The sequence below is a fragment of the Oncorhynchus masou genome, chromosome 28 (assembly GCF_036934945.1).
Source record: "Oncorhynchus masou masou isolate Uvic2021 chromosome 28, UVic_Omas_1.1, whole genome shotgun sequence".
In the NCBI taxonomy this organism is placed as follows: Eukaryota; Metazoa; Chordata; class Actinopteri; order Salmoniformes; family Salmonidae; genus Oncorhynchus; species Oncorhynchus masou.
Window position 1 is genome coordinate 14,085,307 of NC_088239.1, and position 15,162 is coordinate 14,100,468.

The 15,162-nt window shown below is 51.0% G+C and overlaps 1 protein-coding gene across 2 annotated transcripts in view; it reads left to right on the forward strand.

The window, feature by feature from the left end:
* Positions 1 to 3,942, forward strand: part of LOC135517211 (uncharacterized) — a 6,798-nt gene extending 2,856 nt beyond the window's left edge. For both annotated transcript variants that reach the window (XM_064941311.1, XM_064941312.1), the window contains exons 5-8: positions 1 to 216; positions 293 to 464; positions 2,115 to 2,363; positions 2,444 to 3,942. The exon at positions 1 to 216 is cut by the window's left edge and continues 11 nt beyond it. In XM_064941311.1, the coding sequence (XP_064797383.1) occupies positions 1 to 216; positions 293 to 464; positions 2,115 to 2,363; positions 2,444 to 3,484 (1,678 nt within the window). In that variant the 3' untranslated portion in view covers positions 3,485 to 3,942. The remainder of the gene's footprint in view (positions 217 to 292; positions 465 to 2,114; positions 2,364 to 2,443) is intronic.
* The last annotated feature ends 11,220 nt before the right edge of the window (positions 3,943 to 15,162 follow it).

Consider the following 15,162-nt stretch of genomic DNA (forward strand, 5'->3'; position numbering starts at 1 on the left):
GGACAAGGTCTACCTGGCCTACCTCCAGAATAAGAACCGAGCTGAGGGCCGTCGCTCCTACAAGGCCTACCTGGGTCACCTAGGGGACATCTACAAGGCCTGCGCCAACTCAGAGGACCCAAACTGTGTGGCCTCTGCAACCAACCGGCCCAAACCTGAACCCAAGACCCCTCCCAAGCCCGTCCCCGCCCCTGTCAAGGCCTGTGACCCCTACAGGTCAGTCATGTTAATTTATGTCTGTGTTATATCATTTTATGCTCATGAATTGATCCTAATCTAATCTCCTGTGTAGGGACCCATATTGTCTCTATGCCGCTCTGGCACGAGCCAAGAGCCAGCCCCCACCTTCCCCCGCCCCGGTCAAGGCCTCAGCCCCCCTGTATGCACGCTCCCCTGTGGCCATTAAAGACCCACACTCTGGGTACTACTACTACTCCCCTGCCGTGCAGTCCTTCCTCTCCAAGGTACAGTATTACTGCTACTACTGCACTGCTACTACAGTATTACCACACTATTACTGTACTGCTACTACTGTACTGCTACTACAGTATTACTATACTGCTACTACTGTACTGCTACTACAGTATTACTACACTTGTACTGCTACTACAGTATTACTACACTATTACTGCTACTACTGTACTGCTACTACAGTATTACTACACTACTACTGCTACTACTGTACTGCTACTACAGTATTACTACACTACTACTGCTACTACTGTACTGCTACTACAGTATTACTACACTACTACTGCTACTACTGTACTGCTACTACAGTATTACTACACTACTACTGCTACTACTGTACTGCAACTACTGTACTGCTACTACAGTATTACTACACTATTACTGCTACTACTGTACTGCTACCACTATACTGCTACTACTGTACTCCTACTACTGTACTCCTACTACTGTACTGCTACTACTGTACTGCTACTACAGTATTACTACACTATTACTGCTACTACTGTACTGTAATATATAATAATAATAATATATCCCATTTAGCAGACGCTTTTGTCCAAAGCGACTTACAAGTCGGCTGGGGCCACTACTTTTACATATGGGTGGCCCCAGCGGGAATCGAACCCACGACGCTTGGCGTTGCAAGCGCCATGCTCTACCGACTGAGCCACACAGGACCCCTGTGCTACTACAGTATTACTACACTACTACTGCTACTACTGTACTGCTACTACAGTATTACTACACTACTACTGCTACTACTGTACTGCTACTACACTATTACTGCTACTACTGTACTGCTACTACACTATTACTGCTACTACTGTACTGCTACTACTATACTGCTACTACAGTATTATTACACTACTACTGCTACTACTGTACTGCTACTGCAGTATTACTACACTATTACTGCTACTACTATACTGCTACTACTGTACTGCTACTACAGTATTACTACACTATTACTGCTACTACTGTACTGCTACTACAGTATTACTACATTATTACTGCTACTACTGTACTGCTACTACAGTACTTGGCTGGCCTTCTCTAGTCACTCGTAGGCTCAGTCACTGGTATACTTTTATTTACAAAGACATTTTGGGTTTACTACCTTTTTATTTGGACATTTTTATTGTTCAGAAATGTGGTGGGTACTCTCTTCGTTTGCTGGACTTTATCCTGCTGACTGTTCCAAATGTCCGAACTGAATTTGGTAAAGGGGCTTTTATGTACTCTGCTCCATCGTCTTGGAACGCCTTACAAAATACTTTTAAAGAACTTGTCCCGAATGGTGTTTTTAAATCACTGATGAAGGATTTTGAGGCTGATTCCCTGACCTGTCAATGTTTTTAATTTGCTGTTTTTGATTTTGTTATGCTCTTGTGAATTCAATGATTTTACTAGATTACTTGTAGTTTTTCATGTTGTCTGTCTGTAATTTTTGTAATGATATGGTGCTGCCTATCTTGGCAAGGATGCTCTTGAAAAAGAGATTTTAAATCTCAATGAGCCCTTCCTGGTAAAATAAAGGTTAAATATATATATATATATTTTTAAAACAGTATTACTACACTATTACTACTACTACTGTACTGCTGTAAATTAACGTAGTCATGATTGTTTTTATTCCCGTCCAGGAGCAGAAGTCGGAGCTGCTGCGTATCTGTTCAGCGGAGGACGTGGAGTGTCTTCAGTTCCACCTGAGAGCTGCTTTCGGCCACAAGCCCTCCGCTGGGCCCCTGCCCTCCTACGCCCACCTGGGCTGTGACCCAAAAGACCCCGCTTGTAAACCACAGCTGGTCCAGAAAGGCCCCTCCGGCCTCTTCCTCCGTTACCCCAACTGTGACCCCAGAGACCCTCGCTGCGCCTACGCTGCATCACTACAGGTAAGATCATCATCATTATTATTATTATTTTAGCTATTATCATTTTATTATCATGATCATGACTGTCCTTCCGTCCCCAGGCACCCCGTGCCCCCGCCCCCTACGCCCCAGCGGGTCCTGGTTCCTGCAACCCTCTGTTTGAGGACGGCTGTAACCCTCTCACCGCCACAAAGTTTGCCACGGCACCGGAGAAGTTCAAGGAGGAACACAAAGACGATCCCGCCGCAATGCACGCCGCGGCCCCAGCCCCTGAGCAAAGCAGTGACCCATTCACTATGTACAGGGATGCTTATGCTAACGCTAATGCTAACCGCCAAGCCAATGCTCCCAGCGCTCCAGCTAGCGACCCATATGCCATGTACCGCCAAGCTATTGCTAACGCTCAAGCTAACGAACCAAACGGCATGTACAAACAAGCTAATGCTAACGCTAATACTAACGATCCCTTTGCAATGTTTCGTGAAGCCGCAACCTCCATGCACAGACGTACCCACCCCTCCCCCCAGGGGCAGGCCCCAGTCCCACCTCCCCGCTATGAGGAAGCCCCCCAGGAGGATCGCCACCCGTTGGGCCCCCGAGGAAAGACCAAGGAGGGCTACGAATGCTACATTGGCTATGACCAGGAGTGCTACCCAATAACCCGCACAGAGCCGCGTTCTGGTGCCCAACGTAACACCGCCTACCCCGCCGAGCCCTACGAGCCACATCTCAACGCTGATGGATCACGGAACGGAGTCTTGGAGCCTTCCGACCCCGACTGTGACCCAGAGTATGACACCAACTGCCGCCTGCGCCGTTACCAAACCCAGGAGGAGCTGCTGCCATACGCCAACGCCCAGGCTGAACACCATGGGGGGCCAGAGGCAGAGCCCAGCCAGGACCACAGTTACAGCCAGGGAGAGCCAGAGAGAGACAGCGAGGCAGAGTCAGAGCCATACCAGAGTGGCCAGGAGGAGACCTACGGGACTTATCCCCCTCCCTCGCAGGGGCTGTCGTACGGGTCCTACCCCTCACCCCAGCGGGGAATGCCCAGCTTCCAAGACATGCTGAGAGGATACGGAGACCAGTACTCTGAACAGGACGACCACAGGGCATACGCTGCTGACTACAGCAAAAAATAAGTAATCACACACACACACTGCATACACAAAGACACACTACATATACCATAAAGACTACAACAATAAAAACGAACACCAGCTAAAATCGGAGCAGATGACGTGGGACACTATTTAATACAAAATAATAATAAAAGTCTGATTGAAGTCTGACACACACATGTCATGTACGCACGCTCGAACAGGCACGCACACACGCAGTACAGTGCTCTTAGCAGTAGGAGTTTCTCTCCACTAGATGTTTTTAGATGTTTTATCTGGCAGTTTGTTAGCTTTTATTGATTGATTGACAATAATTGACAATTGATTGAGCCCCTCCTTATTTAATAAATTCTCACAGCTCCGCTTCGCTTCTGTAGCTACAAACCTCACATGCTTTTTGTATTTGTTTTCTTCATGATGTATTATGTAAAGTTTTTTTCCCCCTATGAATGTTTTAAATAAAAGCTTTGAAAAACGTGTATTTTACTCTTTATGTCCATGTTCTCGACCCCTATTGGCCATCAATGGTAATATTCTCTACTGACCCCTATAGGCCAACAGTGGTAATATTCTCTACTGACCCCTATAGGTCACCAGTGGTAATATTATTTACTGACCCCTATAGGCCAACAGTGGTAATATTATCTACTGACCCCTATAGGCCAACAGTGGTAATATTATCTACTGACCCCTATAGGTCACCAGTGGTAATATTATCTACTGACCCCTATAGGCCAACAGTGGTAATATTATCTACTGACCCCTATAGTCCAACAGTGGTAATATTGAGGATGGGGAGGGAGAGAGGGAGAGAGGGAGAGAGTGAGGATGGGGAGGGAGAGAGGGAGAGAGTGAGGATGGGGAGGGAGAGAGGAAGAGGGTGAGGATGGGGAGGGAGGGAGAGTGTGAAGATGGGGAGGGAGGGAGAGTGTGAAGATGGGAAGGGAGGGAGAGTGTGAGGATGGGGAGGGAGAGGGAGAGTGTGAGGATGGAGAGGGAGAGAGGGAGGATGGGGAGGGAGGGAGAGTGAGGGAGGGAGAGAGTGAGGATGGGGAGGGAGAGAGCGAGAGAGTGAGGATGGGGAGGGAGAGAGCGAGAGAGTGAGGATGGGGAGGGAGAGAGGGAGAGAGTGAGGATGGGGAGGGAGAGAGCGAGAGAGTGAGGATGGGGAGGGAGAGAGCGAGAGAGTGAGGATGGGGAGGGAGAGAGGGAGAGAGTGAGGATGGGGAGGGAGTGAGAGTGTGAAGATGGGGAGTGAGGGAGGGAGAGAGTGAGGATGGGGAGGGAGAGAGGGAGAGAGTGAGGATGGGGAGGGAGAGAGGAAGAGGGTGAGGATGGGGAGGGAGGGAGAGTGTGAAGATGGGGAGGGAGGGAGAGTGTGAAGATGGGGAGGGAGGGAGAGTGTGAGGATGGGGAGGGAGAGGGAGAGTGTGAGGATGGAGAGGGAGAGAGGGAGGATGGGGAGGGAGGGAGAGAGTGAGGACGGGGAGGGAGAGAGTGAGGATGGGGAGGGAGAGAGGGAGAGAGTGAGGATGGGGAGGGAGTGAGAGTGTGAAGATGGGGAGTGAGGGAGGGAGAGTGTGAGGATGGGGAGGGAGAGAGGGAGAGTGTGAGGATGGGGAGGGAGAGAGGGAGGATGGGGAGGGAGGGAGAGAGTGAAGATGGGGAGGGATGGAGAGAGTGAAGATGGGGAGGGAGGGAGAGAGTGAGGATGGGGAGGGAGAGAGGGAGGATGGGGAGGGAGGGAGAGAGTGAGGATGGGGAGGGAGAGAGTGAGTATGGGGGGAGGGAGGGAAAGAGTGAGGATGGGGAGGGAGAGAGTGAGGATGGGGAGGGAGGGAGAGAGTGAGGATGGGGAGGGAGGGAGAGTGTGAAGATGGGGAGGGAGGGAGAGTGTGAGGATGGGGAGGGAGAGGGAGAGTGTGAGGATGGAGAGGGAGAGAGGGAGGATGGGGAGGGAGGGAGAGAGTGAGGACGGGGAGGGAGAGAGTGAGGATGGGGAGGGAGAGAGCGAGAGAGTGAGGATGGGGAGGGAGAGAGGGAGAGAGTGAGGATGGGGAGGGAGTGAGAGTGTGAAGATGGGGAGGGAGGGAGGGAGAGTGTGAGGATGGGGAGGGAGAGAGGGAGAGTGTGAGGATGGGGAGGGAGAGAGGGAGGATGGGGAGGGAGGGAGAGAGTGAAGATGGGGAGGGATGGAGAGAGTGAAGATGGGGAGGGAGGGAGGGAGGATGGGGAGGGAGGGAGAGAGTGAGGATGGGGAGGGAGAGAGTGAGTATGGGGAGGGAGGGAAAGAGTGAGGATGGGGAGGGAGAGAGTGAGGATGGGGAGGGAGGGAGAGAGTGAGGATGGGGAGGGAGGGAAAGAGTGAGGATGGGGAGGGAGAGAGGGAGAGAGTGAGGAGTGAGAGTGACTCAGTAACAACAGCTGTGAGACCAGAGAGAAAACACTCACACTCTGTGTGTGTTTGTGCGGCAGATTGATCTTTATCATTGCAGAACAAGACTGAGATGATAATAAACACACGTTGGCCCTTTGGGCTGGAGTCCAGCTGGAAACACTGGAAACACTGACACACAGAAGAAATAAAAGGGAGAGAGTGAAGATGGGGAGGGAGGGAGAGAGTGAGGATGGGGAGGGAGGGAGAGTGTGAAGATGGGGAGGGAAGGAGAGTGTGAAGATGGGGAAGGAGGGAGAGTGAGAGGATGGGGAAAGAGGGAGAGAGTGGGGATGGGGAGGGAGGGAGAGTGTGAGGATGGGGAGGGAGAGTGTGAGGATGGGGAGGGAGGGAGAGTGAGGATGGGGATGGAGGGAGAGAGTGAGGATGGGGAGGGAGGGAGGGAGAGTGAGGATGGGGATGGAGGGAGAGAGTGAGGATGGGGAGGGAGGGAGAGTGTGAGGATGGGGAGGGAGAGTGTGAGGATGGGGAGGGAGAGTGAGAGGATGGGGAGGGAGGGAGGGAGGGAGAGTGTGAGGATGGGGAGGGGGAGAGTTTGAGGATGGGGAGGGAGGGAGAGTGTCAGGATGGGGAGGGAGGGAGAGTGAGAGGATGGGGGGGGGAGAGTGTGAGGATGGGGAGGGAGGGAGAGTGTGAGGATGGGGAGGGAGGGCAGTGAGAGGATGGGGAGAGAGGGAGAGTGTGAGGATGGGGAGCGAGGGAGGGAGGGAGAGTGAGAGGATGGGGAGGGAGGGATAGTGAGAGGATGGGGATGGAGAGTGTGAGGATGGGGAGGGAGGGAGAGAGTGAGGATGGGGAGGGAGGGAGAGTGTGAAGATGGGGAGGGAGAGTGTGAGGATGGGGAGGGAGGGAAAGTGTGAGGATGGGGAGGGAGAGTGTGAGGATGGGGAGGGAGGGAGGGAGAGTGAGGATGTGGAGTGAGGAAGAGAGTGAGGATGGGGAGGGAGGGAGGAGGGAGAGTGAGGATGGGGAGGGATGGAAAGTGTGAGGATGGGGAGGGAGAGTGTGAGGATGGGGAGGGGAGAGTGTGAGGATGGGGAGGGAGGGAGGGAGGGAGGATGAGGAGGGAGGGAGAGTGTGAGGATGAGGAGGGAGGGAGAGTGAGAGGATGGGGAGGGAGGGAGAGTGAGAGGATGGGGAGAGAGGGAGAGTGTGAGGATGGGGAGCGAGGGAGGGAGGGAGAGTGTGAGAATGGGGAGCGAGGGAGGGAGGGAGGGAGAGTGTGAGGATGGGGAGCGAGAGAGGGAGGGAGAGTGTGAGGATGGGGATGGAGGAAAAGTGTGAGGATGGGGAGGGAGAGTTTGAGGATGGGAAGGGAGGGAGAGTGTGAGGATGGGGAGGGAGGGAGAGTGAGAGGATGGGGAGGGAGAGTGTGAGGATGGGGAGGGAGGGTGAGTGTGAGGATGGGGAGGGAGGGAGAGTGTGAGGATGGGGAGGGAGGGATAGTGAGAGGATGGGGAGGGAGGGATAGTGAGAGGATGGGGATGGAGAGTGTGAGGATGGGGAGGGAGGGAGAGAGTGAGGATGGGGAGGGAGGGAGAGTGTGAAGATGGGGAGGGAGAGTGTGAGGATGGGGAGGGAGGGAAAGTGTGAGGATGGGGAGGGAGAGTGTGAGGATGGGGAGGGAGGGAGGGAGAGAGGATGGGGAGGGGAGGGATAGTGAGAGGGATGGGGAGAGAGGGAGAGTGTGAGGATGGGGAGGAGGGAGAGTGTAAGGATGGGAAGGTAGGGAGAGAGTGAGGATGGGGAGGGAGGGAGAGGAGAGTGCGGATGGGGAGGGAGAGAAAGTGTGAGGATGGGGAGGGAGAGTGTGGGGATGGGGAGGGAGGGAGAGTGAGGATGGGGAGGGAGGGAGAGAGTGGGAATGGGGAGGGAATGAGAGTGTGAAGATGGGGAGGGAGCGAAAGTGTGAGGATGGGGAGGGAGAGAGGAGAGTGTGAGGATGGAGGAGGGAGAGAGAGAGTGGGAATGGGGAGGGAGGGAAAGTGTGAGGATGGGGAGGGAGAGTGTGAGGATGGGAGGGAGGGAGAGTGTGAGGATGGGGAGCGAGGGAGGGAGGGAGAGTGTGAGGATGGGGAGGAAGAGAGAGTGTGAAGATGGGGAGGGAGAGTGTGAGGATGGGGAGGGAGAGAGTGAGGATGGGGTGGGAGGGAGAGTGTGAAGATGGGGAGTGAGGGAGAGTGTGGAGATGGGGAGGGAGGGAGAGTGTGAAGATGGGGAGGGAGGGAGAGTGAGGATGGGGAGGGAGAGAGGGAGAGTGTGAGGATGGGTAGGGAGGGAGAGTGTAAGGATGGGAAGGTAGGGAGAGAGTGAGGATGGGGAGGGAGGGAGGGAGAGTGCGGATGGGGAGAGAGGGAAAGTGTGAGGATGGGGAGGGAGAGTGTGGGGATGGGGAGGGAGGGAGAGTGAGAGGATGGGGAGGGAGAGTGTGAGGATGGGGAGGGAGGGAGATTGTGAGGATGGTTAGGGAGAGTGTGAGGATGGGGAGAGAGGGAGAGTGTGAGGATGGGGAGGGAGAGTGTGAGGATGGGGAGGGAGGGAGAGTGTGAGGATGGGGAGCGAGGGAGGGAGGGAGAGTGTGAGGATGGGGAGGAAGGGAGAGTGTGAGGATGGGGAGGGAGGGAGAGTGTGAGGATGGGGAGGGAGGGAGAGTGAGAGGATGGGGAGGGAGAGTGTGAGGATGGGGAGGGAGGGAGATTGTGAGGATGGGGAGGGAGGGAGAGTGAGAGGATGGGGAGGGAGGGAGAGTGTGAGGATGGGGAGGGAGGGAGAGTGAGAGGGATGGGGAGGGAGGGAGAGTGTGAGGATGGGGAGGGAGGGAGAGTGTGAGGATGGGGAGGGAGGGAGAGTGAGAGGATGGGGAGGGAGAGTGTGAGGATGGGGAGGGAGGGAGATTGTGAGGATGGTTAGGGAGAGTGTGAGGATGGGGAGAGAGGGAGAGTGTGTGAGGATGGGGAGCGAGGGAGGGAGGGAGAGTGTGAGGATGGGGACGGAGGGAGAGTGTGAGGATGGGGAGGGAGGGAGAGTGTGAGGATGGGGAGGGAGAGAGAGAGTGAGGATGGGGAGGGAGGGAGAGTGTGAGGATGGGGAGGGAGAGTGTGAGGATGGGGAGGGAGGGAGAGTGTGAGGATGGGGAGGGAGAGTGTGAGGATGGGGAGGGAGGGAGAGTGTGAGGATGGGGAGCGAGGGGGAGGGAGGGAGAGTGTGAGGATGGGGAGGAAGACAGAGTGTGAAGATGGGGAGGGAGAGTGTGAGGATGGGGAGGGAGAGTGAGAGAATGGGGAGGGAGAGTGTGAGGATGGGAAGGGAGGGAGAGTGTGAGGATGGTTAGGGAGAGTGTGAGGATGGGGAGGGAGGGAGAGTGTGAGGATGGGGAGGGAGTGATAGTGAGAGGATGGGGAGGGAGGGATAGTGAGAGGATGGGGAGGGAGGGAGAGTGTGAGGATGGGGAGGGAGGGAGAGTGTAAGGATGGGAAGGTAGGGAGAGAGTGAGGATGGGGAGGGAGGGAGGGAGAGTGCGGATGGGGAGGGAGAGAAAGTGTGAGGATGGGGAGGGAGAGTGTGGGGATGGGGAGGGAGGGAGAGTGAGGATGGGGAGGGAGGGAGAGAGTGGGAATGGGGAGGGAGTGAGAGTGTGAAGATGGGGAGGGAGCGAAAGTGTGAGGATGGGGAGGGAGAGAGGGAGAGTGTGAGGATGGGGAGGGAGAGAGAGAGTGAGGATGGGGAGGGAGGGAAAGTGTGAGGATGGGGAGGGAGAGTGTGAGGATGGGGAGGGAGGGAGAGTGTGAGGATGGGGAGGGAGAGTGTGAGGATGGGGAGCGAGGGAGGGAGGGAGAGTGTGAGGATGGGGAGGAAGAGAGAGTGTGAAGATGGGGAGGGAGAGTGTGAGGATGGGGAGGGAGAGAGTGAGGATGGGGTGGGAGGAAGAGTGTGAAGATGGGGAGGGAGGGAGAGTGTGAAGATGGGGAGGGAGGGAGAGAGTGAGGATGGGGAGGGAGAGAGGGAGAGTGTGAGGATGGGTAGGGAGGGAGAGTGTAAGGATGGGAAGGTAGGGAGAGAGTGAGGATGGGGAGGGAGGGAGGGAGAGTGCGGATGGGGAGGGAGGGAAAGTGTGAGGATGGGGAGGGAGAGTGTGGGGATGGGGAGGGAGGGAGAGTGAGGATGGGGAGGGAGGGAGTGAGAGGATGGGGAGAGAGGGAGAGTGTGAGGATGGGGAGCGAGGGAGGGAGGGAGAGTGTGAGGTTGGGGACGGAGGAAAAGTGTGAGGATGGGGAGGGAGAGTTTGAGGATGGGGAGGGAGGGAGAGTGTGAGGATGGGGAGGGAGGGAGAGTGAGAGGATGGGGAGGGAGAGTGTGAGGATGGGGAGGGAGGGAGAGTGTGAGGATGGTTAGGGAGAGTGTGTGGATGGGGAGAGAGGGAGAGTGTGAGGATGGTTAGGGAGAGTGTGAGGATGGGGAGAGAGGGAGAGTGTGAGGATGGGGAGCGAGGGAGGGAGGGAGAGTGTGAGGATGGGGACGGAGGGAGAGTGTGAGGATGGGGAGGGAGGGAGAGTGAGAGGATGGTGAGGGAGAGTGTGAGGATGGGGAGGGAGGGAGAGTGTGAGGATGGTTAGGGAGAGTGTGAGGATGGGGAGGGAGGGAGAGTGTGAGGATGGGGAGGGAGGGATAGTGAGAGGATGGGGAGGGAGGGATAGTGAGAGGATGGGGATGGAGAGTGTGAGGATGGGGAGGGAGGGTGAGAGTGAGGATGGGGAGGGAGGGAGAGTGTGAAGATGGGGAGGGAGAGTGTGAGGATGGGGAGGGAGGGAAAGTGTGAGGATGGGGAGGGAGAGTGTGAGGATGGGGAGGGAGGGAGGGAGAGTGAGGATGGGGAGTTTGGAAGAGAGTGAGGATGGGGAGGGAGGGAGGGAGAGTGAGGATGGGGAGGGAGGGAACCGTGGACCATAAACCAAACTAAACAGGGATGTAGTAGACCGTAAACCCAACTAAACAGGGATGTAGTGGACCGTAAACCCAACTAAACAGGGATGTAGTGGACCGTAAACCCAACTAAACAGGGATGTAGTGGACCGTAGACCCAACTAAACAGGGATGTAGTGGACCGTAAACCCAACTAAACAGGGATGTAGTGGACCATAAACCAAACTAAACAGGGATGTAGTGGACCGTATACCCAACTAAACAGGGATGTAGTGGACCGTAGACCCAACTAAACAGGGATGTAGTGGACCTTAGACCCAACTAAACAGGGATGTAGTGGATCGTAAACCCAACTAAACAGGGATGTAGTGGACCATAAACCCAACTAAACAGGGATGTCGTGGACCGTAAACCCAACTAAACAGGGATGTAGTGGACCGTAGACCCAACTAAACAGGGATGTAGTGGACCGTAAACCCAACTAAACAGGGATGTAGTGGACCGTAAACCCAACTAAACAGGGATGTTGTGGACCGTAAACCCAACTAAACAGGGATGTAGTGAACCGTAAACCCAACTAAACAGGGATGTAGTGGACCGTATACCCAACTAAACAGGGATGTAGTGGGCCGTAAACCCAACTAAACAGGGATGTAGTAAACCGTAGACCCAACTAAAACAGGGATGTAGTGGACCGTAAACCCAACAAAACAGGGATGTAGTGGACCGTAAACCCAACTAAACAGGGATGTAGTGGACCGTAGACCCAACTAAACAGGGATGTAGTGGACAGTAAGCCCAACTAAACAGGGATGAAGTGGACCGTAAACCCAACTAAACAGGGATATCGTGGACCATAAACCAAACTAAACAGGGATGTAGTGGACCGTATACCCAACTAAACAGGGATGTAGTGGGCCGTAAACCCAACTAAACAGGAATGTAGTAAACCGTAGACCCAACTAAACAGGGATGTAGTGGACCGTAAACCCAACTAAACAGGGATGTAGTGGACCGTAAACCCAACGAAACAGGGATGTTGTGGACCGTAAACCCAACTAAACAGGGATGTAGTGAACCGTAAACCCAACTAAACAGGGATGTAGTGGACCGTATACCCAACTAAACAGGGATGTAGTGGGCCGTAAACCCAACTAAACAGGGATGTAGTAAACCGTAGACCCAACTAAACAGGGATGTAGTGGACCGGAAACCCAACTAAACAGGGATGTAGTGGACCGTAAACCCAACTAAACAGGGATGTAGTGGACCGTAGACCCAACTAAACAGGGATGTAGTGGACCGTAAACCCAACTAAACAGGGATGTAGTGGACCGTAGACCCAACTAAACTGGGATGTAGTGGACAGTAAACCCAACTAAACAGGGATGTAGTGGACCGTAGACCCAACTAAACAGGGATGTAGTGGACCGGAAACCCAACTAAACAGGGATGTAGTGGACCGGAAACCCAACTAAACAGGGATGTAGTGGACCGTAGACCCAACTAAACAGGGATGTAGTGGACCGTAGACACAACTAAACAGGGATGTAGTGGACCGTAGACACAACTAAACAGGGATGTAGTGGACCGTAAACCCAACTAAACATGGATGTAGTGGACCATAAACCCAACTAAGCAGGGATGTAGTGGACCGGAAACCCAACTAAACAGGGATGTAGTGGACCGTAAACCCAACTAAACAGGGAAGTAGTTGACCGTAGACCCAACTAAACAGGGATGTAGTGGACCGTAAACCCAACTAAACAGGGATGTAGTGGACCGTAGACCCAACTAAACAGATGTAGTGGACCGTAAACCCAACTAAACAGGGATGTAGTGGACCGTAAACCCAACTAAACAGGGATGTAGTGGACCGTAGACCCAACTAAACAGGGATGTAGAGGACCGTAAACTCAACCAAGCACTGGTTATGCAACTTTTAATTTGCTGAATATTAGCATTAACGTTACTGTGAGTCCGTCATCTCGAACTCCGTTCACCTCCACACTCCTGAGTTGTTAATAGAAGTCTGTGGGTTCGGCTAGTGAAACCTGACAGAATTCTGAAATAACACTCACTTCCAAATTCAAACCAGCTTTATTGGCATGTAAAAAGCGGGATAAAACGTTGCTGAGTCAATACACAGTAAGCAGTAACGACAAATATTAACAGTCAAAGATGCTAACAGATAACCAGATGTCAAACACATATCTACTATATTATCTACTATAGTATCTACTGTATTATCTACTATATTATTTACTATAGTAGCTACTATATTATCTACTATCTTATCTATTATATTATGTACTATAGTAGCTACTATATTATCTACTATCTTATCTATTATATTATGTACTATAGTAGCTACTTTATTATCTACTATCTTATCTATTATATTATGTACTATATTATCTACTATATTATCTACTATATTATCTACTTTATTATCTACTATATTATCTATTATATTATGTACTATATTATGTACTATATTATCTACTATATTATCTACTATATTATCTACTATATTATCTACCTTATTATCTACTATAGTATCTACTATCTTATCTATTATACAGTATTATGTACTATAGTATCTACTATATTATGTACTATAGTATCTACTATATTATCTACTTTATCTACTATATTATCTACTTTATCTACTATATTATCTACTATAGTATCTACTATCTTATCTATTATACAGTATTATGTACTATAGTATCTTCTATATTATGTACTATATTATCTACTATATTATGTACTATATTATCTACTATAGTATCTACTACATTATCTACTTTATGCCCCGATGGGGCATTTCATGTATTCTCTTCCCTATACTGTAACTCAGTTAATAATGCATGGTTTAATCTGACAGCTGTGAATTCAAATAAGAGAGGAAGCAGAAAGAAAGAGTGGAGAGGAATATATTTGAAAGAGATGAGGGGTGATAGGGAACGAGAACATTTCCTTGTCTCTCCTCTCCTTTTCTATTTGCCTCTCTTCTATTCTCCTTCGTCTCGTCTCTTCTCTTCTCCTCTCCCCGCTTCTCTTCCCTTCTCCAATCCTCTGTAAGAGGCTGTACAGACAGACTTATCTTCTTCTCTCTGGGATATATATATATATATATATATATACAGTATATATAAACATTTATAATTGCACAAAATGTTACTTCAAATTATATTATTATGAAATGCTTAACACACTGTATCAAATCCCCTTGTGTATCAAATCTTCAATCAGTGCTTCTGTACGAAGCATGGAAACAGGTCAGAGAACCCATCAATAATCCTTATATCAACTAAATGCACAGAATATCCTGCTCTTTAGGCAACAAAACATAATCAAAAACCTAATCAAATAATATGTTCTCTGCCAAAAAACAGTGTCTCTCTGAAATGTTCCTGCATAGCTAAAACATACTATTAATTAATGTAGCTAATAGTGAATAAATGAACAAGCTTGCCCTATTTTTGTAGCTTGGTGTAATTTGTTGTTATGACATAGCTAATGTGTTTTTTAATTAAATCCTCTCAGGTGCTGGTGTGCTGATTCCCCATCTCTGACTGTAAGGTCTACCCCTAGCATGCTAATCATTCATTCAAACCCAAAGCAAATTGTTATTTTTGTCATTGCTAGCATGCTATTTCTTCATTCAAATCTAATACAAACAGACTCACACTTGTTTCATTGCTGGCATACTAATTCTCCATTCAAGCCCAATACAAACAGGCTAATGCGCTAATGCTTGTCTTGTTGCTAGCATGCTTACTCTCGAAACCAAATGCTAACATGCTAATCCTTCACTTCAGGTTTAATCTCGGGAAATCTCAGACAAAGGGCAGCAACAGCACTGGGATTAATGACGGATTCTCTTGGTAAACCTCAAGAAAATGTTAAAAAGGACTATCCGGGGACGGTCCTCTTCAGACAAACAACTCTCCCAACAAATCACGAAGGAGACACGCCAGAACGTCCCGATTCGAAAACAAAGTTTGCAGGCAAAACCTTTGCAGTGGTTTTAGTGAAGGTAGTTGATGCAAACTAGCCCCTTGCAAAATTCCCTCATTAAAAAAAACTCCCTGAACTTCATCTTGCTGGCTACCATTTTGTTTCTGGGGGATGTTTATGGTAGGGCAACAAGTGGATAAGGCTGTGACTACGGCCATCCAGGACCTCTATACCAGGCGGTGTCAGACGAAGGCCTTAAAATTTTTCGAAGACTCCAGCAACGCTAGTCATATTTTTCTTAAAACTGCATTGTTGGTTAAGGTGAAATTGTATTCAGCGCATGTGACAAATACAATTT